We start from the raw sequence: 22,573 nt of genomic DNA, 5'->3' as shown, positions 1-22,573 counted from the left end.
GAGAAAACCTACTCCCCAAATTATCTTCTTACCTTTGCCATTTGAGTATACACAGTGGCACATGTATATACTCTCCCACACAAAATAAAAATATGTTTCAAATGTTGCACTATAGTGTGATATAATAAATTCCTGTGTTTTGAGGTTATGCAAATTTTAAACACTTTTCTGAAAAAAAAAAACTGCCTTGTTCATCATAATTGGCACGACAGTTATGATGGTTGTGAGAAACAAAAGTGTATCTGATTGGATTTTACTTGAAGAAATATGATGTTTTGATAAATAAAACAAAAGCCGAGTCTAGCTGCAAGTTGGATAAAGGACACCAACTTACATACAGAAGAAACGATGTAAAGGTGTTCATGGTACAGCAAAGAGTCTGTGAGGTAAAATAATTCAACACATGTATCCTAAGATCTAGAAGAGTCCACTTTTTAAATTTTAAAACATCAAGTCTATTCTCTCTTAGCTGGAGTCTATAATAGTCAAGTTAATAATTAGTTTTGCATAGTTTTGTGAGTGCCTAAAGAAGGTGTGAGAGCCTGGGTCAGAGAGACTACATCCCTCAGCTACAGTGCCATTTTCTTCAGGTGGCTTCCTGATCCCTAATCCCCACAAGATAATTAAAAGAGGAAGACAAGTTTAGGGAATCCTCATCTTTGACAATGTGCAGTGATAAGTCTCACTTTTGTATACCAAGGCTTTATCTTCCAAGAATGTTCAGCTGACAAGCGAGCATCTCTTAACCAAAAATAAAAACTCTGAAATGCTCCAAAAGTATAGGATTTTTGAGGCCCAGCATGATTTCACACATCAGAAATTCCACAAAATGAACTTTACTTCAGGTGCAAAATTACCAATTTATCATATAAATTCACCTTTGGGCTATTCCTGAGAGTCACAGTGTTACCAGTTTTCTCCACCTGGGGCTATCCCAAATACTCCAAGGCATTGGTTGGCCTGGTGGGGTTGAGTCACCAAGTGGAACGGTAAAGTTGACAGACAGCTTTATGGACAGACAAGGAGCCTACTGAAGTGTGCTGCCCCAGAGTGGCCAAATTCCAATCATTCTGAAGAAACTTAACTGTCTGGCATCTCCTCTCAGGACGTAAAGTCTGGGAACAATACTACCCCAAGAGGCATGACCAAATATGTTTCATTTGGTTAAAATAGCAAGTCTTCCTAAGCACGTTTTACTGCACGCTGAGCAAACATCAAATGCTATACGGATCTTTCACTCCACTCACCTCAGGCAGCAGTGAGGAAGACGAGGCACCTATCGAGCTCAGCCCACCATGTCCTTGTTTGGTGGGGTGAAGTTGTTTGGTTGGAACCTCTAGTTGACTTACACATGGTCTGAGAAGCTTCATTTCTCTCTCCCTCCCTTCCTCCCTCTCTCTCTCTCTCTCTCTCTCTCTCTCTCTCTCCTTCTCTCTCTCTCCCTCCCTCTCTCTCCAAACCCGCCCTCTCAGAGAGTAGTCTTCAACAAAGAAAAGGCACCAAAAATCCCAGCTCTATTCTTGGCAGCTGGAATCGTCCCTCTCCTGAAGTTGCCCGCAGCCAAAGCTCCCTGCCTCCACCCCTCAGAGTGCAGTTTTTGACCATTCTTGGACACAAACCCAGCCTGAGGTGTACATGTCATCACCTCTCATCTATAGGCCATAGAAGCTCCTTGCCTTAGTATTGGTATGAGACTTTCTCCTCCCTCAATCTTTGGGACTGGAGAACTCACCCAGGAGTTGTTTTGCTTAAACAAACTTGTTCTTTTACTTTTCAATTCAGCTTGATCTGGCTAACTGCATCAGCAGAGAAACCTATCATTGATACAAACAAACAAGCAAAACAAAATAAAACAAAACAAAAACCTCACCAATTACAAGTTACTTGAGTCTTAACCTCGGTTCGCTCAGATAACTCTTGTAGACTTCTATTAGAATCTCACATGAGCTTACTCTTAGACATCACTGTCCTTTCTAGTTCTCATTGACAGGCACCCAATTATTTGAGAGAAAGACCTTTTAATGACCTCCCAGACAGCCTGCTGATTGTCTAAGGGCAAGCTGGTCCAGGTGCTGAGTTTAAAGCCCACTAACTGGCTCCCCAGGGGTTATCTAGCACAGTCCTCTAAGAAAACTGACTTTCAGAATGTTCATTTGAATTGCCTAAAATCAAACATCTAGTAAAAGGCAAAAACTAAATGCTAGCCTTCTCAGTTATCTGTCAAATTTTCTTTCAATTTCAGTGCAACTAAGTAGGGATGGAAGATGAAAACCCACAGGTTTCTTGAGAGATACTGCAAAGTTTAGGTGCTGCAGCTGATTCTACTTGCAATTGGATGCCCTCTCTAGCAATGCAACTGAGGTTCCTTTTGCATGATAAGAGCACCTACTTCATACTGTATAAAGATTCTGACCAATGTCGTAACCCGGTGTAGCTATAACTTTCATAATGTTTGCTAAATATAGTAAGGCGGTCAGCAAAATGAGATTTGCAAACAGTAACTCCATCACTGCAGATATTTTGAGTGGGGAAAATACATACAAAAGAAGACAAAATTTAGAAATTTAAATGAACTTTTGAGCACAATGATTGTGAAGAGCTACTCATACCACCATTAAAAAGTTTATTGCTTTCAAAAAACACTTTTAGATATCTAAAACTTAAATTTTTTTGTGTGTGTACAAGTGAATTCCACATACATGTGGGTATTCTAGAAGACTAGAAAAGGCAATTGCTTTGGATTGGATTCCCTGGGACTGGAGTTACAGGCTATTATGAGTTGCCTTATGTGGTGCTGGGAACAAAACTTGGCTTTTCTAGAAGAGCGGTAAGCACTATTAACCATTGAACCATCTCTCTTTTTGATGATACCCTCCCCCAAAAAACAAAATTAAAGTCAAACTATGTTTTAAAGCTGAGACCAAATAGTCAGGTTTATAATAATAGCTTTTTTTAAAAAAAAATAATCCACTCAAATTCAAATTATTACAGAAATTAGTATTTAACTTTCTCACTATGGAAAGTACAAAAGTGTAAAACCATTGTATTTTTCTAATACTTGAATTCCTGGGAAATAATTCTTTACAAAATTTTATAAGATAAAAAGTAGAACAGTTCGTCAGAGAAATAAAACCTCACTTAACATGTCAACCTGGTGCCTATCTAGGCCATCCTACAGAAAACAGAGTCATGAGGAAGACAGTGTACTGGGACCTGTGGCTTGTTCTACGGCTGGGATCTGAGGTCTAATTTCTGTTATGCAAATTTGTATGCAAATGTACTTTTGTTAATTGTAACAATTAGACATCAACATAATAACTCACTTTATAACTTTGAACAAATTGTTTTACAAATGATGGAGTTAAGCATTTCAATCCTTAAAAAACTAATTTATGAAACTCTAGTATTATAAGTAATATATTATACAAAGTTCTGAGTCAACATTTGAGCAAGGATTTTTAAAAAAATGTGTAAAGTATTTCCACCTTCCTCTGGGTCTCTATGATTTAGGCTGGAAGTTGAAACATGTTAGTGACTATGACTGGCCAACCTTGGGTGTACATTTTGTACAATTTGATGCTTGGTGGTCCTACACGTTTCCAGACACTGACAGGATTTCCTTAGTAAGGATAATATTGGCTTCTGTCATAGTGAAGTTCTAATTTGCTTTCTTAGGATCCAGGGAGTTAATGAATCAAAAGTCCTTTCATTTCCAAATATTTTTTTAATGTCTGAGATTCTGGTGAACCTATTCTCAATATCATGAAATAGTTCGAAGGAAAAAAAATGAAACATGGGAGAATCGTGTCAAAATGGTGTGTACATATCAAAGACGCGTGCTATGTCAGCGATTCTGTCTAAATCCCTTCGGGAAGTTCTCCCCCCCCCCGCCCACACACACACATACCCGACCCAGTGTCTGCCTGCAGAACTAACCAGAGCCCTTGTCTCTTGTGCCCAGGATGGTGCTGTTCCCCTGCTGTCTGCTGTGGCTCCTGTTACCGCTCACCTCGAGGACACAAAAGCTGCCCACCCGAGATGAGGAGCTTTTTCAGATGCAGATCCGGGATAAGGCATTTTTCCATGATTCATCTGTGATTCCAGATGGAGCTGAAATCAGCAGTTACCTCTTTAAAGATACACCTAGAAGGTATCGATTGCCCTTACAGTGCTTGTAGATCAATGTCCATTAAAAAAAAAGCTCCATAGAAGAAGGCAGTGACCTTCCAGATGGGGTTTTGAAAGTCAACCTGTGAACAGTACTATGTATGATTATGTGGGATTAAAATGAAATTACTTAAACATATATGGTTATTCAAGCGTTTCTATTTGAGGAAGGATACTACTAAGAGATAGAATGAAGTGCCGAGAGAATCAAATAGTAGAAAACAGATAGTAATCATTTCTTTCACTCCAGTTTAAACAACTGGGCTTCCATAGTGTTTCCAGATATGCCCATCTTTGAAAGTTAAACCCACATATCATATAAATTATATACCACAACTATTATGTTGGAAGTTATCAAACTGCCATGCTTTAAATCTCCTGCCATTCACTGTTAAGCTTTTGAAGTTTTACAAAAACAGTTTGCCCTTTTAGCTTGCGATGAGTTGGTGTTCCAAGACATAGAGTTGTTCCATACCTCTAACCCACTTTGCAAACGCTAAGTTGTAAAGGATCTTCACATAATGTTTTCAATCATAGAGGGAGAATGGTACTCCAAACCCCTTCTATTAAAAGGCCCCATCATTTCACCCTCTGGTCAGTTGAAATGAGCACAGATGATCAGTTTTTTGAGGTGAAGTAGGCATTGTTTCGAATTACTGGAGTAAACTAACTTGTTTGAAGGAATGCAATAGATTGAGAACTGCCTCAAAGTGTAAATAATTATAAGCTGTTGAGTAGTATTCGTGAGACTGAAAACATAAGAGGAAATGCATAATACATGGAGGAATGTGCTGCCATGGTCCACACCAAGGCTCAGTCTGTGAGGATAGGAAAAGATACACAAAGCCATGCATGACTTCAGAGGGACCCTTAACAATGGAATTGTCATTGAGCAAAATTCACATTTTTTTGTCCTTGAAATATTTTAGCTAATGAGGCTAAAGCAAAAATTTTTCTACAGGTATAATTTCCAATTCCCAAATATACTTGGGTTCTGTTCTCTTTTAGTATGCTTTAAATACAGCTTCCAATTATATAGTCATGTCATTTAAACAAGTAAATGGCTTGTCCTTTGATCTTCTGAAAATTTAATAAGTCATAATTCTAAGGGTGGTATTAAAATGACATTTTTCTTAAAACACGTTTTTATTACATGACATTACATGACTGTCAGGACATCTTTCTTCTGCTCTTCTTTCTCTCATTTATTAATTTCTTATTTTTGTATTCACTTCAAACCCAAATTTTGATGGCCATTTGTATTTACAGCTGAGTGAAATGTTTGTTGTAGCTCCAAGAAGAAATGTAATTTTAGAGTTTGGAATAAACCGTGTCAAGTACACACCACCATTGCTGATATTCTACCTGGAATTAAATGTCTCATAAGATTTGTCTGTAGGAGTAGGAAAGACATTAAATGTATAAGTTGTTCTCATGTTTACATATAAATTGCAAAGGTGGTGGTTTGTAGTGTGCATCCTCACCCATGCTTTCTTGGCCATTTCATCTCCTCCAGCCTCACTTGGCAGTGCAAATCCAAACATACAGATCATGCTCCATCTGTCACTTCCTATCAACCCTCTGTTCTACAAGTGCTCCAGGAGTCCTTAACAACAAATGCATGCTATATTGTTCAGTGAGTTCCCATTCTCACCACTAACTTGCAAGCTTTCAGATGAAAGTGTCACCTTGAGGTGTCCTGTTACTGTCCATTCCCAATGGCCACCTTGAGGGATGCAGGCAACCCTTTGTTTGTTAATAGTTGGCCATGGTCTGTCATCAAGTTGCTGACACACAGTTGCTTACATAAGAGAATATAGACTGGTTATGGCATTGCTATCTTGTGCTGCTCAAATAAAAATCCAAGAAAGAAGCTGCAAAATCCAGACACCATTTGATGTTTTGTCTCTTTCTTTGTGATATGGTAGGCTCAGATTAGTGTCATCCCTGCTAAAAGATCAAACACTAAAAATAGCAAAAACCAAACTTGTTTTCAGAAAGTAGGCAGAATTAAATGTCAAATGTGCTGACACACATCATAGCCATGGTACATCAGAGTTTACACTGTAAACAGTTGAATCGTCTCATTGTCATTTTAGATGGCTGTCTAGTATTATCTTTAAGGCGTTGCATTTGCTTAATACACTTCTCAGTCCGTCCTGTCCACCCCATATCACTTGCCATTTCCCAATTCATCTTTGAATAGTATGGAGAAGAACTTCTATTTATATTCAGATTCTATGTATTTAAATAGAAACAGATTCTAGATGTAACATCCTCAGGCTAGACTAATGAGATTGCTGTCTTTAAGTTCTGCTCATTGGCTTAGCAGTTCTTTCATCCAACAAGTGCTTGCTCTATGCAGAAATTTGTACTAGCATGTTAAGCATAGGGCATATGGTGACATGGAAGATGGGCCCTAAGTTGGCCTGGTGGAATATGAAGTCAAGAAATCACACAAATACATGTAGTCACAAATTCCTGTTAGTGTGAGGTGTGGGCAGCACAGGCCCTGAGAAACTATATGCAAGCCTCTTTTAGAATGAGTGAGAAACGACATTTCCGAAGAAACAGGATTTAAACATGAGTAAGGCAGAGAGGTGGGGCTGTCAATAACTCATTTCAAAGACCCAGGAATAGGAAGCATTTGGAAGACTATGTAAGTTCAGTGTGGTTATAATGCAAAACGCCAAAGAGATGGAGACAGAAACAGAGCTTGGTAAGGACACTTGCCCATGAGATTAGTTAAACACTTAACTCAGTGCTAAAATATAAAGCTGTGAAGGGGCTCAAAGCTGGGGGAAAATGTGTATTTTATATAATAAAATGCAAGGTATGTACAGGGCCATGAGGATGATCCTGTGGCTCCTTCTGAAAGGGGTACCTTAGCTTAAGTATAAAGGCTGACAACTGCTCTTGAGTGAAGGATGCTTGTGAGTTATGGTACTTGGGAAGTAGCCTGCGAGAAAAAGAGATTCTACAAACTTCATTTACAGCTTTTGATAAAATCTGGAAAAGGTTTGTTTTCATTCTGGTGGCCCAGTGTCTAGTAGTTCTAGAAATGCTGAACAAGATGTTTTATAGAGATTACTCCTGTTTCAATGAAAAAAAAAATTTGGAAATAGTGAAGTGATTTAGAAGTGGACATCACAATTATTTAATTCATTCAACAAATATTTTGAATTATTTCAGTATCTGAATGCATACCAGTGAAACAAATGGCTGTATTCTTGTGGCTGTCAGACTAGTTGAGGGAGACAGAAAATTTAAAAGGAATAAGTGAAACATGCAATATGTTAGGTGCCAATAAATAACAATAAAATGAAAGAGACATTCATTAGCAAGGACATATTTTACATATGGAATCCAAATGGATCCCTAATAGTGTTGGAGTAGAGAGCTGAAGGAGCAGCTAAATCCTCCCAGGCCCTTGTCTAGGCGAGTGCTCTGTGTAGTGCTCTGTGTAGTTTTCTATCTAGATGAGTGCTCTGTCTAGGGGAGTGCTCTGTCTAGAGCAGTTTTCTATCTAGATGAGTGCTCTGTCTAGGGGAGTGCTCTGTCTAGAGGAGTACTCTGTCTAGGGGAGTGCTCCCTTCCCTGGAATAGCAGGCTTGCAGAGGCCCCAGCAGGAGCTGGCATACATGCACCACAGAGCTCTAAGTGAAGCAATGGAGAGTAGATTCAGCTGGGGTTGAGCACTAAGGGACAGAGATGTGTGGGATACTGCAGCTCTTACTCTGAAGTGCATAGATCTCAGAGGGTTTTGAGCAGGGGTTGGGTGTCCATTGTTTAAGGTTTGCAAAACCAAAGGGCTCCAGTGTGAAAACAGGGAGTCTAGTCAGGAGGCCACAGCAAGGCTCAGGCGAGAGGGAATGAAGACTTGGATAAACCAGGACAAACCAGTAGCATCTGCATGTATTTCAAAGGCAAAGTAAGAAAATTCTGATGCAGTGTATGTGAAGTAGGAAAAAAAAAAAAAAAAAAAAAAAAAAAAGGTCAAGGGCAGCTACAAAATGTTCAGAATGACCGGAAGTTTGGAATTGTCATCTACTAAAAACGATGGGCTGCAGGAATTTGGGATTAGATATCTCAAGTTTGAAATGCCAAGTTTAAAGATGGAAAGAGTTCAGGCTGAGGATTTAAACCTGAGAGTTATTAACTCACAAGAGGTACAGCCAGGAATCCGGGTGAGCTGATATCGGAGCATAAAGAGATAGGAAAGGGACATCCCAGGTTTACTAGAGGGATTAGATGCTTGGGAGGTGAGCACAGTCAGCAGGGTGGGGTACTGTGGTCAGTGTGGCATGTGTTGGTGGGGTATGTGTGAAGAATGGTGTGAGGGATGCTGAGCTGATGATACAGCATACAGAAAGTGAAGCCCACCACCTCCTTTGCTGTAGATACAGTGGACACCTCTGAGCTAGCCAGCACTGACACCAGTTTTCCTCATTTGCAGCCTTTGAAAGCTAGTTAAGCAGAAATGTGAAGGCAATTTGGAGTTAGAATATGCTTCATTTTTATAGGTTAATGACATTTTTATTCTTCATAAAGTGTCTCCTGAGGTATCATAAATAAAGTTGATGAGGTAAAAGACAGAGCAAGCTCTTTCGATTTTTTTTTAAATTCCGTTTTAATAGTGTTAATGTACTTAATTCACCAGGATGTTTTACTAATAAGTAAATAATAAACACACACACTTTGTTATCTTGCCAGAGACCAAGGGTACATTTTAGAACAATGATGTTGGAAACTTTTGACACAGTGGGCGACATGTCAGAGTACCATTAAGATAAGGAACACTTGCCAAAGCTCAGTGCTGTAGAGCACACAGGGAATGCTTAGTGCTTGACTTATTTTATGGTGGGAATGCCTACTGACGGACAAGCGTTCATCTTCAACTCAGAAACACTTGGTTGGATATCTTTTTATTACCTCCCTTGTATTTGTTGGTGCTCAGTTTGGTTGGACTTTGAACAATTCGACTTTCATAGTTTTATATTTTCTCTGAAATGTGTTAAACGACTAAAAAATGAAAACCGAGTGGCTTTTCGGGTCAGTCTCAATGGTCATTATTAGATTCATCATGGTGTCTTAACTTCCACCTAGGTACTTCTTCATGGTTGAGGAAGACAACACCCCATTGTCTGTCACGGTGACGCCCTGTGATGCCCCTTTGGAGTGGAAGCTCAGCCTCCAGGAGCTGCCTGAGGAGGCGAGTGCAGATGGATCAGGTAAGGGTTAGGGTCCACATAGCCCCAGAGCTCTGAAAAGAAGGAAGGGACTCAGCCCTGTTGGACATGTGAAGCTGGAATCTGAAATGGGAAAAATGGCATGACACGGCATTGATCTTGGTTAAAGTATAAGAGGCGAAGGGGAGTGCTGAGTAAGCGGTTTGGATGGCCTCTGTGTCTGCTATCTGCAAGCCTGTCTGCAGCATCTGAAACCCCAGGTGCCTTGAATTCAGCCTCAGACCTTCTGGCTTAATTGTTGTGGGGTATAAAAAGCTCTCCATAGGTGGCTTTGAGGCTCAGGCAAGGTTAAGAATGTCTCATTTCTGGGGTCTAAAGGTGCATGCAAAGAAGTAAAGAGGCATTTAACAATGTTTAAAGGCAGGAGGACAAGCAAGTCCATAGGGGAAAAGGGTTAGTCATCTAAGAAGGTGGGAAGCAAGTAGCAGATAATGGGTGAAAAACCGGTAGCTCCTTCTAAGGGCATATTAGCTTAAAGATAAGGGCCTGCCAGCTGCTCCTATGGGAGGGATGTTTGTGAGTTACAGTACTTCAGCAGTTACAGAAGAGCCCAAAGGGAAGTAATAAGACATAGTACAGGATCTCTGACATTAATGGATTAAATAGTTCTGTTCTTCCCACAATCATTGAATAAGTCAGTCTACACACTTTTGATTTGTGTTAATAAGCTGGAAAACAGTTCACTCTGATCACCCAGTGTTCCTCCGGGTTCCAGGTATTTTTGCTTATATCTGCATGGTATTGATGTTCATGGTAGCCAAGTATACTTTTTGAATGGAAAAAAAAAATCCCTTCAGTTTTAAGCCTTCCTCTGTACTACTCCTGGGAACCAATTCTGAACACGGGTCCTGAAGCAGCTTTATGGTGTTTAATGAGGTTTCCCAGTCCCACTAACAGTCATGAAAGTAGAACAATGGCTGACCATCTGCAAGCAACATGTGCTATGAGCAAGTTTTCCCACCGGCCTGGTCCCAGAGCCACGCCAGCCCCAAATCACACACAGAGATGCTGTATTAGATATAATGCTGTTGGTCTGTTACTAGCATTACTTATTGGCTAGCTCTGTCTTAAATATTGACCCATTTCTATTAATCTAAGTATTTCCACGTGGTCTTATCTTCCTGGAGAGAGGTCCAGAGTTGTTCTCTCTCAGTCCTACATTTTGAATCCCCTCCTACCTCTTCCTGGAACCTCCTTGTCTCCTAGTCCTGCCTATCTTGCTTTCCTATTGGCCAACAGTGCTTTATTAACCAATAAGAGAAGCATATTTACAGAATGACATCTCCTATCGAACATGTTTGTTTCGTCATTTTGATTCGCATCAGATCAATAATGTTTAAAAATTTTAGTCTTTGACCTAACTTTTCCCCCAACTGGATCTTGTCCCAAAGAAGTAAATTTCAAATAAGAAAAGTCTTGCTCACATGTGGGCATCATTTACGATAGTAAAAGATAAACCAATAGTATTATTTTATGACATAAGCAAGAACAGCCTTCAAAAACTGGAGTCTTATCTAGTTTCATATGTGTATGGGGATATATTTTAATAGATTATGGAGAGAAATCAATGAAAATAACACTCAACTGTTCAAAAAAAAATGTGTGAGAAGAAAGACTCCATGGAAGTACAGGAGTAGGAAAGGGCTCTGTGGTGAGAAATTAGTGACCTTCTTAGGCGCCTCTTGCTTCTGTGGCTGCCATTGTCTGTTAGAGCTATGTCATATCTTTGACATGAAGACAAGATGTTAGAAAACACAATCTAAGGTTGGCAAGCCACAGTAGCACTCAGTGTTTGCTTCTTCCCTGTTCTCCAGGTGACCCAGAACCGCTTGACCAGCAGAAGCAGCAGGTGACAGACGTGAAGGGCACAGAGCTGTTCTCCTACAAAGGCAATGACGTAGAGTATTTTCTGTCTTCAAGTTCACCATCTGGCTTGTATCAGCTGGAGCTTCTTTCGACAGAGAAAGACACACATTTCAAAGTATACGCCACCACCACTCCAGAATCTGATCAGCCATACCCCGAATTACCATATGACCCCAGAGTCGATGTGACCTCTCTCGGACGTACCACCGTCACTTTGGTCTGGAAGCCCAGCCCCACGGCTTCTATGCTGAAACAACCCATCGAGTACTGTGTGGTCATCAACAAGGAGCACAATTTCAAAAGCCTTTGTGCAGTGGAGACAAAGATGAGTGCAGATGATACCTTCATGATGGCACCCAAACCTGGCTTGGACTTCAGCCCTTTTGACTTCGCCCACTTTGGATTTCCAACAGATAATTTGGGTAAAGATCGCAGCTTCCTGGCAAAACCTTCTCCCAAAGTGGGGCGACATGACTACTGGAGGCCCAAGGTTGACATTCAGAAAATCTGCATAGGAAATAAAAACATTTTCACAGTCTCTGACCTGAAGCCGGACACCCAGTACTACTTTGATGTCTTCATGGTCAATACCAACAGCAACCTGAGCACGGCTTATGTGGGTACTTTTGCCAAGACCAAGGAGGAAGCAAAACAGAAGACAGTGGAGCTGAAAGATGGGAGGGTCACGGATGTGTTTGTTAAAAGGAGGGGAACAAAGTTTCTGCGCTTCGCTCCAGTCTCCACCCACCAAAAAGCCAGCTTCTTTATTTACTCTTGCCTGGACGCTGTTCAAGTACAAGTGAAACGAGATGGGAAGCTGCTTCTGTCACAGAACGTGGAAGGCGTTCGGCACTTCCAGCTGAGAGGAAAACCCAAAGCGAAATACCTCATTCGACTGAGAGGCAACAGGAAAGCAACATCTATGTTGAAGATACTGGCCACCACCAAGCCCAATAAGCAGGCTTTCCCCTCTCTTCCAGAAGACACAAGAATCAAAGCCTTCGATAAGCTGCGCACCTGCTCTTCCGTCACAGTGGCTTGGCTAGGCACCCAAGAAAGGAGAAAGTTTTGTATCTACAGAAAGGAGGTGGATGGCAACTACAGTGAAGACCAGAAGAGAAGAGAGCAAAACCGGTGCCTTGGACCAGACACCAGGAAGAAGTCAGAGAAAGTCCTCTGCAAATATTTCCACAGCCCAAACCGGAAAAAAGCAGTGACCTCAGAGACGATCAAAGATCTGCAGCCTGGCAAGTCTTACCTGCTGGATGTTTATGTTGTAGGACATGGGGGACACTCCTTGAAGTATCAGAGTAAAGTTGTGAAAACAAGGAAGGTCTGCTAGTTACCTTGAGTGAAAGATGTATAGAACTCCAGGAGTGATAGGGCGTCACTTTGTAAACTGACTGCTCTGACAAAGGACCAAAGTTGTGACCTGTGCTTGAAAGGAAAGATACCAACAAGTGTACATCGATGTTTGTATAGCATAACCTGGAGACTTGTACTCACACATACCTGTGGTACTTAGGGTCTATCCGTCTGATGCTGGTTGATGTCAAAGGAAGAGGGTACTTTGATGTATACCACTCCTTGCTTTGAGCATTGCATGAACTGCTTCTAAATTATTTTATTACATAAAATTTAAAACCATGCCAGTTGTTGCACACATTCACAAATGCAAATAGTTCCTCTCTATAGATGCTAGGGGAAATATACATATATATATATAAATTATTTAATAAATTCTGTTTCAAATGTTGGTGTTTCTATTGTTATAAGCTATTAAATTCTTTCTGTGTTAAAGTATAGATCTAATCTAAGATCACATTGCCCTCTAGGCAGTAATATTGTTGTTGTAAATTCTTATTTGTTCAGTAAAATGTTTAAATACTATATGTATCTCTTGTAAAAAGTTGATATACATTATATTCATGTACATAAAATTAAGAATATTAGATTATTACACTGTTCATTTTCCCAAACAGTACTGTGGTGTATTCAGTTTCTTATCTGTTCCTAAAACTGTGCTTTTCTGTAACTTGGCACCAAAATTTAGTCTTATTTAGCAGCTAGGAAGGAATATTGCTTGTCTTGATATTTACTGGCACCAAAAGACAGATATTCAAATCTGGATTTGGGCACCAAGTGAAAGCCAGCCTTTGTGGGATCCGAAGAACCATAATAGACCTGTTTGAGAATGGGACAAGCCAAACACTATCGGCCTGATAAGCAATCATTTTAAACATTTATTTTAAGTGACACACTGGAGATGTTATAGGTATTTTCCATTTGCTTAAATGTTTACAAATCTCTTTAGCCACTAGCTGAAGCAACAGGGAACACATTGATTAGGACTTTGGTCAGTCAGAACACAACCAGTGCACCTGCTGCTTACAACACTGCTGCTCTTAATTTTGAGTTTTCGTCTGTCTTTAAAGGGAATTTAAGTGTGCGATACAAGTCTAGCAGATAACATCTGCAGCCTCTACCAGGAACGCGTACGGGCAGTTTTATCCTCTATAGATTTTACTCATAAATCCCAACACAGCATGAGACCACAAGACCAAGATTCAGAAATACATGTAATTTTTAATCCCCTAAAACAATCTGACTTCGTGGGAATCTGTTATTGCATACCATCCCTGTTTCCCAATTACAAAGTTGAGGTGGTAGCAGACGTGGATGCAAGGTCACTATTAGATTCCTTTTGTCAGAAGAAGTTGCCTTTTGTAAAAGTCCAACTCTAAATCCTAAAGTTCTACAGGTACAGCTGTTACTTTCTTTGCTTTCTGCAGCATGCAGCCTTTGCTAGGGAGAGTCCAGCGCCAGCAGCATTGCTACAGCGTATAGGAACACGGTGGCTGAAATGGGGCTATTCATAGTCCCTATGACATGCACTGTGCTTTCTTTAAGGGCAATGACAGTTATGACAGGCCCTCTAACTCCTCAGCAGTAACTTTTCAGTGAAACAAGTTCATCCACACAAGGCACAAATGATACCTGAGATAATCTTTTGAAAGCTAAAGATTATGCACCCAATGCTTTAGTTAGACAACTGTCATACAGGGACAGACTAACAATTAATACCCAGAGAAAATATATTTAGTTATAAACGTGGGAAAAACAGCCTCCTAACTGGGACTATAGTGGACCAGCTTTACTGAAGCTTTGATGATCTGAGCTCTTGGGTAATGCTTAACACCCATGAGCAAGGAGACAAGCTGAGTTGATCTACCCAAGTTAGCTTTTCTGTGATGGTGGAGTCTTTATATTCTGAACAAATACAGAAATCCTATCATGGCCCTAGGAACATTTGCCTTTTAAACTAAGGAAAATGAAACAGATCTTGTGGAACTTCTACTGCTCATAGCAAAGGGGAATCCATGGCAATCATGCCATGGTACTCATGTGTTAATATCTCAATAGCACCCAGGTAGATCAGGGACAAGAAAGAAAGAACAGTTCACATTAACTACATTAACCCTGCTAACGTGAAAACAAAGTCTGGCCAGTGCTAATCTCCAAGTGAACAATAGATACGGAGGTGGAGATGAGCACTGTGGTGTGTAGACAGATGTGAAAAGAGAGGGCTTTGAGCTACTCAGCTCATTATCTTTACCTTCCAGGTGCAATGACAGAGAAAGAACAGAATGCATTAAACCCAAGAGAAATAAAAATTAAAAAGTTTTGTTCCGGTGTGGTGGTGCCATCTTTTAATCCCAGCACCCAGAGGACAGAGGCAGGCAGAGCTCTGTGAGTTTGAGATCAGCCTGGTCTATTTAAGGAGTTCCAGGCCCACCAAGAGCTACAATGTGAGCCACTGTCTAGAAAACAATACAGAATAGAACAAAACAAACAACCCCTCACCCCCACGGTTTTATAATTGAAACAGCTAAGTGATTTACTATATAGACTTCAAAATCCTTTCCAAATAGAAATCACCAGTGTTTGGTTAAAAAAAGAGTCATTTGTGGGTTAGATTTAAAGAGTAGTCTTTTCATACCAACCATTTCTAATTTTTTTAAGAATATGTGATCATTTATAACTGATCACTTCAAGATTGTAAGAAAAAATTGAAGACAAAGTATTTTTTTTTTCTGTTTGGTTTTAGAAGACAAGGTTTCACTGTGTAGCTCTGGCTGTCCTGAAACTCACTCTGTAGACCAGGCTAGCCTCAATCTCACAGAGGTCCATCTGCTTCTGTCTCTCCAGTGCTGGGATTAAAGGCATGCTCCATCCACCCCTGTTCAACTAGAGACAAAGTATTTCTAATGTAGGTCTGTATATAGGAAGCTAAGACTGGAAGTTCAGTAGTCTATTTATTAATGGTAAAACCTGGATTTTGAAGTCTAAAATTATTAAGACTCTATAAAAAAATCTTAACAGATTTTTTGTTAATTTGTAATCATAGTTTAGATTAATTTATTTATGTATGAGTGTCTTGCCTTCATGTATATCTATGCACCAAGTGTGCACCTGGTACCTGTGGGAGCCATAATTAGGTGTTGAATCTCCTAGAACTATAGGTACAGATGGTTGTGAGCCTGGTATTAGGAGCTGAACCTTGGCCCTCTGGAAGAGCATACCAGGCTCTTAACCACTGAGCCATCTATCCAGCCCCTAGATTCATTTTTAAACATGCATTCAAAGTTTAAAACTGAAAAAGACACGCACATCCTTAATTTTTGTTGCCCCAAACACATCTGAAGTAACTGTGTTTTCCTTGTCCTGAATAGTTAATTAAAGTGATGAGAGCTCAGTTAAAACTGATGAATTTTAGAATTTGGGCAGCACTTAATGTTTCTTTCAAAGTTTTAAAAATTATTTTATTTTATGTGTATGGGTGTTCTATGTACATGTGTGTGCCTTCTTTCTGCAGAAGACAGAAGAGGGCATTGAATCTCTTGGAATTGGAGTTACAGATGGTTCTGAACTGACATGAGGATTTTGAGAATTGAACTTGGGTCCTTTGGAAGAGCAACAAGTGCTCTTACCGCAGAGCCATCTCACCAGCCCCATAACGTAATGTTTCGTAATTACTTTCTGTGGGGCGGGGGTGGGTCTACTCGGTGAGATCACACGCACAAACATTTTCACTCCTAATTTCATGGTTAGGTATAGTTTAATCTAGGGTTCCTTCCAGCACTTTACTAACTTCTATAGAAGCACTAGCACTGCCATCCACGTTACCAGAGGAAACTGAGATGAACTCAGGACAACAACCCAGGTTCTTTAACACATCGCCAACATTTCCACAGAACATCTAGCACTGGCGGCCCACTTTACAATGCAGAAACTGAGGTCTCCCCAGGACTGGAACCCAGGCTCTCTCATTGCCAACTTAATGCTTTCTCGGGACTTGGCTTAAACCCTGACTTCACTTTAGGACGTGTACAACAGTTTACCCAATTTACTTCTACAGATCAGCTGTCTTAAGAGTGACACAGAACAACCTGGTGGCTGAGTTGAAAATGCTTTTCTGGAGCTTCGCTCTGGTTGCTTCCTTTCCCACTTTGATAGTGTGTCACAGAGATTAGAGCTACTGGGGACTTATCTTCAGCTGCTCTCCCGAGGACTAAGCCAAGACGACTGCATGCAGATATCAGCTGTCACTGATTTGTAGGTTTCTGGCATTGGGGCACATGAACCATTTGTTTTCACCCAGAGGCCTCTGGCAGACGAATACACAGTAGTGTGATATCTGTCTTTGCTGTTGGTTTGAAAATGGGAAGTACACAAGGGAGGAGCAGACCGAAGAGTAGAATACAGAAAGAAGGGCAGTTTTATCTAATTTCCTACTCTGAGAGGCCCAGGAGATGAAGAGAGTCAAAGTTGTAATACAGCCTGGCTTATTAAGATTTTGCATGCTGTCCTACATGCAACTCACACTGGAGATGCTGACCCAAATCACCATCCTCTGTTAGAATTGGATCCTACTGACAGACACTTTTCATTTCCTAGGAGTGCCCAAACTTGTTATAGACATGATTGGTTTAATTTGTCTTTACACCCTTCTTTCCAACCTCTGAAAACTATTCTTAGTACACAAAATTTGGAATGACCTTACAGATCTACCCTATATTTTCTTTTCACAGATATTTTATAATATTATTCTCACTTGCATAAGGGAGAGGTTTCTGATGCCCGGCACAGAAAACTAATTGGCCCAAGATGGAAGAATGGAGTCTTAGGCATAGTGACGCTGCTTCGTTGTCTCTCTGTAGTTCTCAGTAAAGACAGGAAGGGGCTATCCTTGGTGGGAGAAAGGACCCTGGGTCCTTGTAAAATCCAAGGATGTTAACATTATTCTGCAGTTCCATGTTTTCACAGTTGAAGGGATTACATCAAGAGGCAACTATAGACAAGGATGCTGTTGGAACATTGCCACTACTCACTAAGCTGCCCAGGAGAACTTTTGGGAAAGTGGGTGTTTCTGAAACTTGTTAGGAATGTAGTTTTGAGACTGAGCCAGGGACGGGCAAATAGGGCAACCTACTAGGACAGAGCCTTGCCCCAAAATACCAGGTATGGGAATAGTTTTTGGAGGACATCCGTGTTGATCGAAAGTGACAGGATGCAGATGGTGTGGCTCCGAAAACAAGGCCAAATTGAAAGGGAGATGTCAAATGAGACAGCTGTTTCAGCTTGGCCCAGGCATAAAACTGGACTTATATTTAAGCATCAGTTTCAAACAATAGTCCCAGCCTCTCTCCCTCCCTCTGTCTTTCCCTCCCCTCCCCTCTTTTTCCTCTCTCCTGCCTTTCTCCCCTCTCTTCCTCTTTCTGTGCCTCTTTCTTTCCCCTCTTTCTCACAAATACTGCTTAAGATCAGTGTCCAATCAAGTTAGCCTGATTTAGGAAAAAAGTAAATGTGCAGTTCTTCTCTGTTATTGCTTCTGGATACAGTCTCTCCAACTGTGAAAAAAGGGTAGCACAGGATAACATAAGCAGTTTTTTTTTTTTCATGGTGAACCCTACAAAGCCCTGTGGTGTCTATATTTAATTATTATTCTAGCAGGGTTTTGCTTCTCAGAAAAACTATCTATATCAAGCAGACCAAGCACTTAGCACTTGGAGCACAAGGGGTTGATTATTGGAGGTGTTCCTGAAAGTGTGCTTTGCTCGGAACTGTCAAGGAGGACTTAGCACAGCAGTACCTTTACCACAATGGCTGGAATAGTCACACCCTAAGAACCACAGGGGAAGGTCTGTTCTAACGATTCTCTCTATCCTGGAGCTAGGGAAGTGGCTCAGTAGTTAAGAGTACAGGCTGCTCTTCCAGAGGACCCGAGTTCAATTCCCAGCACATACACAGCAACTCACAACCATCTGTAATTCCAGACCCAGGGCGATCTAATGTCCCTTTCTGGCATCTGAAGTCATGCATGTGGTACACAGACATTTTGGAGACAAAGCATGCATGCACATACAACAAGTAAACTAATTGCTGAAAAGATTCTCTGTATGTGAAATAACTAGACTGTGACTTAACCATTCGACAGAAATGGCAATAGGCACAGGTGGCTACAGGCAGTCAGCAGCACTGCATGATCCAATGCTGGGTTTCCGTGCAGCTCAGCAGTGGCTTAAACCTTAGAACATTTGATGTCTTCTGCATTTTCCAAGTAGAGTAAGAACTTTAGGTAAACGAGACAAACAAGCACACATACGTTTGCTTAAATAAAGAAATAACATTCCAGCAGTTTTGCATGGTAAGAGTTTTATGAGCCACTTCACTTAGCGACATTGACTGTCTCCTGATGAAGGTAAAGCTTGTCATTCTGCCCCCCGACTGTACTCTACAAGTTGCTGAACTTGTGTTGATCCTTCCATTAAATATGGCGGAACTCTGAAAGTAGCGTGCTGAGTCACAACATGAGCCATTCCCTTTTGTACAGACCCGAGTGACTGCTGGTAGAGCGGTGCTGTGAACACGGCTGTGGATGGAGCAAACTTAGCTGCTCTCAGTGTCGAGCACCAGCCCATTCGCCACTCCCATGTGCACGCATTCCTTCAGGCCCGACTTGAAGTGGGTGGATGAGTTCTCAGTTCTGGAGATTTTAGTGCCAAGACATTCTATAGAATGTTTCTTACTGTCTCCGAGAAGCAGAACGTGTTCTTAGACTGATTATTGCTCTTTATAGAGTTCGTTCCTACTTTCAAAGTCTTGGTAGCTAACCCATATTAAAAAGAGGGGGGGATACCCTTATCCCACCGAGCTTCCTTTTCCGGAAGTTTTGTGACTTAACAAGAGAAAGGAGAGAAGTAGAAACGACACTTTGGGTATTCTTTCAAGCATCGGGAACTTAAACTTCCTTATTTGTAAAGTGAGGATGGTGATGATCACCATGTTTCCTTCTGGAAAAAGCAGGGGAAACCAAGTCCACAATGAGTGCTAAACGTTTGCTCACAGCAATGATCGATTGAAGCCACGATCGCATTCTTGTTTAACAAAATGAAAGAACCAAGAAACTGTACAATGTGCCCAAGGCCACAAGGTTAAGACAGGGTAGAACCAGGATATGTGCGATTCTTCTGCTGCTGTCATGGGCATCTCTCCGCCCAATCATATGCTTATGAGAAGTAGGGCTTATTTGCCAGCCGGAATTTCCCTAGGATAGAATACCGAGGAGCCAGTTGAAAGAGAGAGGGAGAAACTAGCATGCTTGAAGCTTGCCCTGGACATTGGCAGGTTGCCCGTGAGATGGAGAAGTGGGCACAACTACAAATGAAAGAGGCACCATTGTCAAGTTGTTGCTGAGTATTTCAAATTGTGTAGAATCCTGCCATCTTTTACTGTGTCTTGTGCTACCACAATAGAACTGGATGGTATTTGATTCTGTCTGCTATTCTGTAGAATTTGCTGTGATCCTTATATATGGCATGAATGTAATGTGTGTTAATAAAGGCTTCTTAATACTCCTGTCTATCACACACAGCTGCCTGTGGTTGCTTTTGTTTCTGTCTTGGCCTTATGAATATTGCTATTCTTTTTTTACTGTTTTTTTTTTCCCTAGTAGCAAATATTTGGGGGAGTTTCACTACATAGCTGCCAAGTCTTGACTCAAGGTCTTTATCCTGAACTTAGGCATTGTATCTTTGATCCACATGACCAACTTCTGAAGTAGATTCTGTTGTTTTCTATTTTTTACTGCAAAAAAAAAAAAAAACCAACAACCAACCAATCAACCAAACAAACAAACAAAAACCGCTGAGATCAGAGATGTTGAGTAACTTCCCTGCTGTCTGCTTGAAATAAGAGGTTCAGTCAGAGTCAAATCCTTTAACTGGTTACAAAGCCAACACTGAACGGGCTGATTCTGGAAGAGGATCCAGCTGCCTTCCATAGGATTCAGTAGCTCTAAGTCTACTGGGCCACTCTCTTTTCTACAGGACGTCCTTGGATGACACATCCTGTGCTTGCTGTGATATTCTCACTTGCTATTTGCACCTGTGTTCTCATGGAAACACTTACATGCCTCCTTTAAGGAGCTCACACGCAGCCACTGCATTTGATACAGGGATGGGAAAGGAGGCCACCCAAAGGACTTAGGCAGTGCCTTTGTGGCTTTTGAGTCAGTTGTTGTGGTTTCATGGGTTACTTTTCTGGACAATGATAAAGGGTGGATGATGACTCCACTGCCTCTTTTTCCCTCCCCAGTTGGAAACCATTTTTAATTGCTGGCGTGTATGTATGTAGATAAATACAATCTACACTTCTGCCCCTGGCACGACAAAACTTGGTTCTTCACTCTGATTTTTTTTTCCAGGAAGAAAAATATTTTAATAATTTGACTTGAAATCTGATACTTTCCCCGTCAATCACACACACGCAGAAACCATTTCAATTTTAACTTATACAAAATCATACGAAGTATGCAATTCTTCCACTGGCTTTTCATTTTTGCATATTTTGGCTCATATTCTCCTTCCATTTGGCTGCATTTTGGGGGGAGGGCTGTTTCAAGACAGAGTTCTCTGTGTAGCTTTGGAGCCTGCCCTGGCACTCGCTCTGTAGACCAGGCTGGCCCCAAACTCACAGAGGTCCACATTCCTCTGATTCCTGGGAGCTGGGGCTAAAGGTGTGAGATACCACTGCCATTTAAACAGCCTGTTTTCTCTGACTACCATCCTCATGCGTGGAGGTGTGTGTTGTGTGAGCACATACATGATTAAGGCCTGAATCAGTCCCACTTCAAATCAACCCGTCCTATGTTCACTTTGCCACAGAACCTTCCTGTGCAGAGAATGAAACTACTTCCCAAAGCTACACTTGTTTTCAGTCTATTAGCACCTTGGGGAGGAAGCTTCCCAGGCAATACAATTCTTAAGATCAGACTCCCGTGCTCAGACGTCAATTCTAAGAAAATTACTTGAAAGTGCTGGTTCAGCCATTTTTTTGCTTTAAAGTTTACACTGCTTTACTGTCTGGGGTGATCTATCTCTTATTCATACTAATCAAGTTGGCATTTGGAATGTAAAGCTGACTATCTTGGTACCAATTTCTCCTGTATGCACGTGACTTCGAAGTTGGATTAAAAGCAGTTTTCCTCCAGCTCCTCATTACGAATCACAGCCTCTAACTCACCCCCAAATACGCGGCAGTAAAGGCAAAACAAAGCATTTTAGTCTTCCATTTTATTTCATTGTGGTAAAACATTCAACATGACATCTAGACTCTTAATGACTTTTTATGCTAACAGTATATTATTGTTAATATTTGTGCAGTTTTGTGCAGCCAGTCCCTAGAGCAAATCTCACAAATACTGTCTAACATATCTAAGACTGAAAATACACATTTCCTAGTGAATTCTCCAGATCATTTTATATATGAATATATTAAGCATCTAGAAAAAAATTGATTATCACATGAGGCTAGTGACTTCAAAAAGAATAATGAAGGCTTTTTACACATACACTTTACTTATAGAATGACTTGTCACATAATTAGCTTTAGTTGTCACATTGGCACAACTGAGCCCCATGCCAGCAGTTGGGCACCTAATAGGGAAATTGGGGGCATAGTCACTCCCTTCACGAATAGTACAGTCAAATGAATACAAAACTACTCTTTCTGATGATAACCAAACAGAAGCAAATGCCCGCTGAGGTGAGCCATCACTAGCAATCCATAGGAGAGAATTTTCTCATGGTGAGGAAAGGAGGCACACACTTCTTCTTCTGAAGAAGTTCCAATCATTGGTAAAATTTAAGCTAAAATTAGAAGAGAGCAGAAGGTCTCAGAGCACAGTCCTGTTCTTCGTAGGCCTACCATCTCTGAGGTTCTCATACCTT

General features: G+C 40.9%; 1 protein-coding gene across 1 annotated transcript in view; it reads left to right on the top strand.

Annotated features, from left to right (window-relative positions):
* Positions 1-13,396, top strand: part of Ndnf (neuron derived neurotrophic factor) — a 33,711-nt gene extending 20,315 nt beyond the window's left edge. Inside the window, exons 2-4 of the mRNA XM_051203046.1 lie at positions 3,962-4,150; positions 9,274-9,398; positions 11,231-13,396. Of these exons, the coding sequence (XP_051059003.1) occupies positions 3,963-4,150; positions 9,274-9,398; positions 11,231-12,624 (1,707 nt within the window). The 5' untranslated portion in view covers position 3,962 and the 3' untranslated portion in view covers positions 12,625-13,396. The remainder of the gene's footprint in view (positions 1-3,961; positions 4,151-9,273; positions 9,399-11,230) is intronic.
* The last annotated feature ends 9,177 nt before the right edge of the window (positions 13,397-22,573 follow it).

Source organism: Phodopus roborovskii, unplaced genomic scaffold, assembly GCF_943737965.1.
Source record: "Phodopus roborovskii unplaced genomic scaffold, PHOROB, whole genome shotgun sequence".
Taxonomy (NCBI): Eukaryota; Metazoa; Chordata; class Mammalia; order Rodentia; family Cricetidae; genus Phodopus; species Phodopus roborovskii.
The sequence above is the reverse complement of the archived record's forward strand: the minus strand, read 5'-3'. Positions and strand labels throughout refer to the sequence as shown.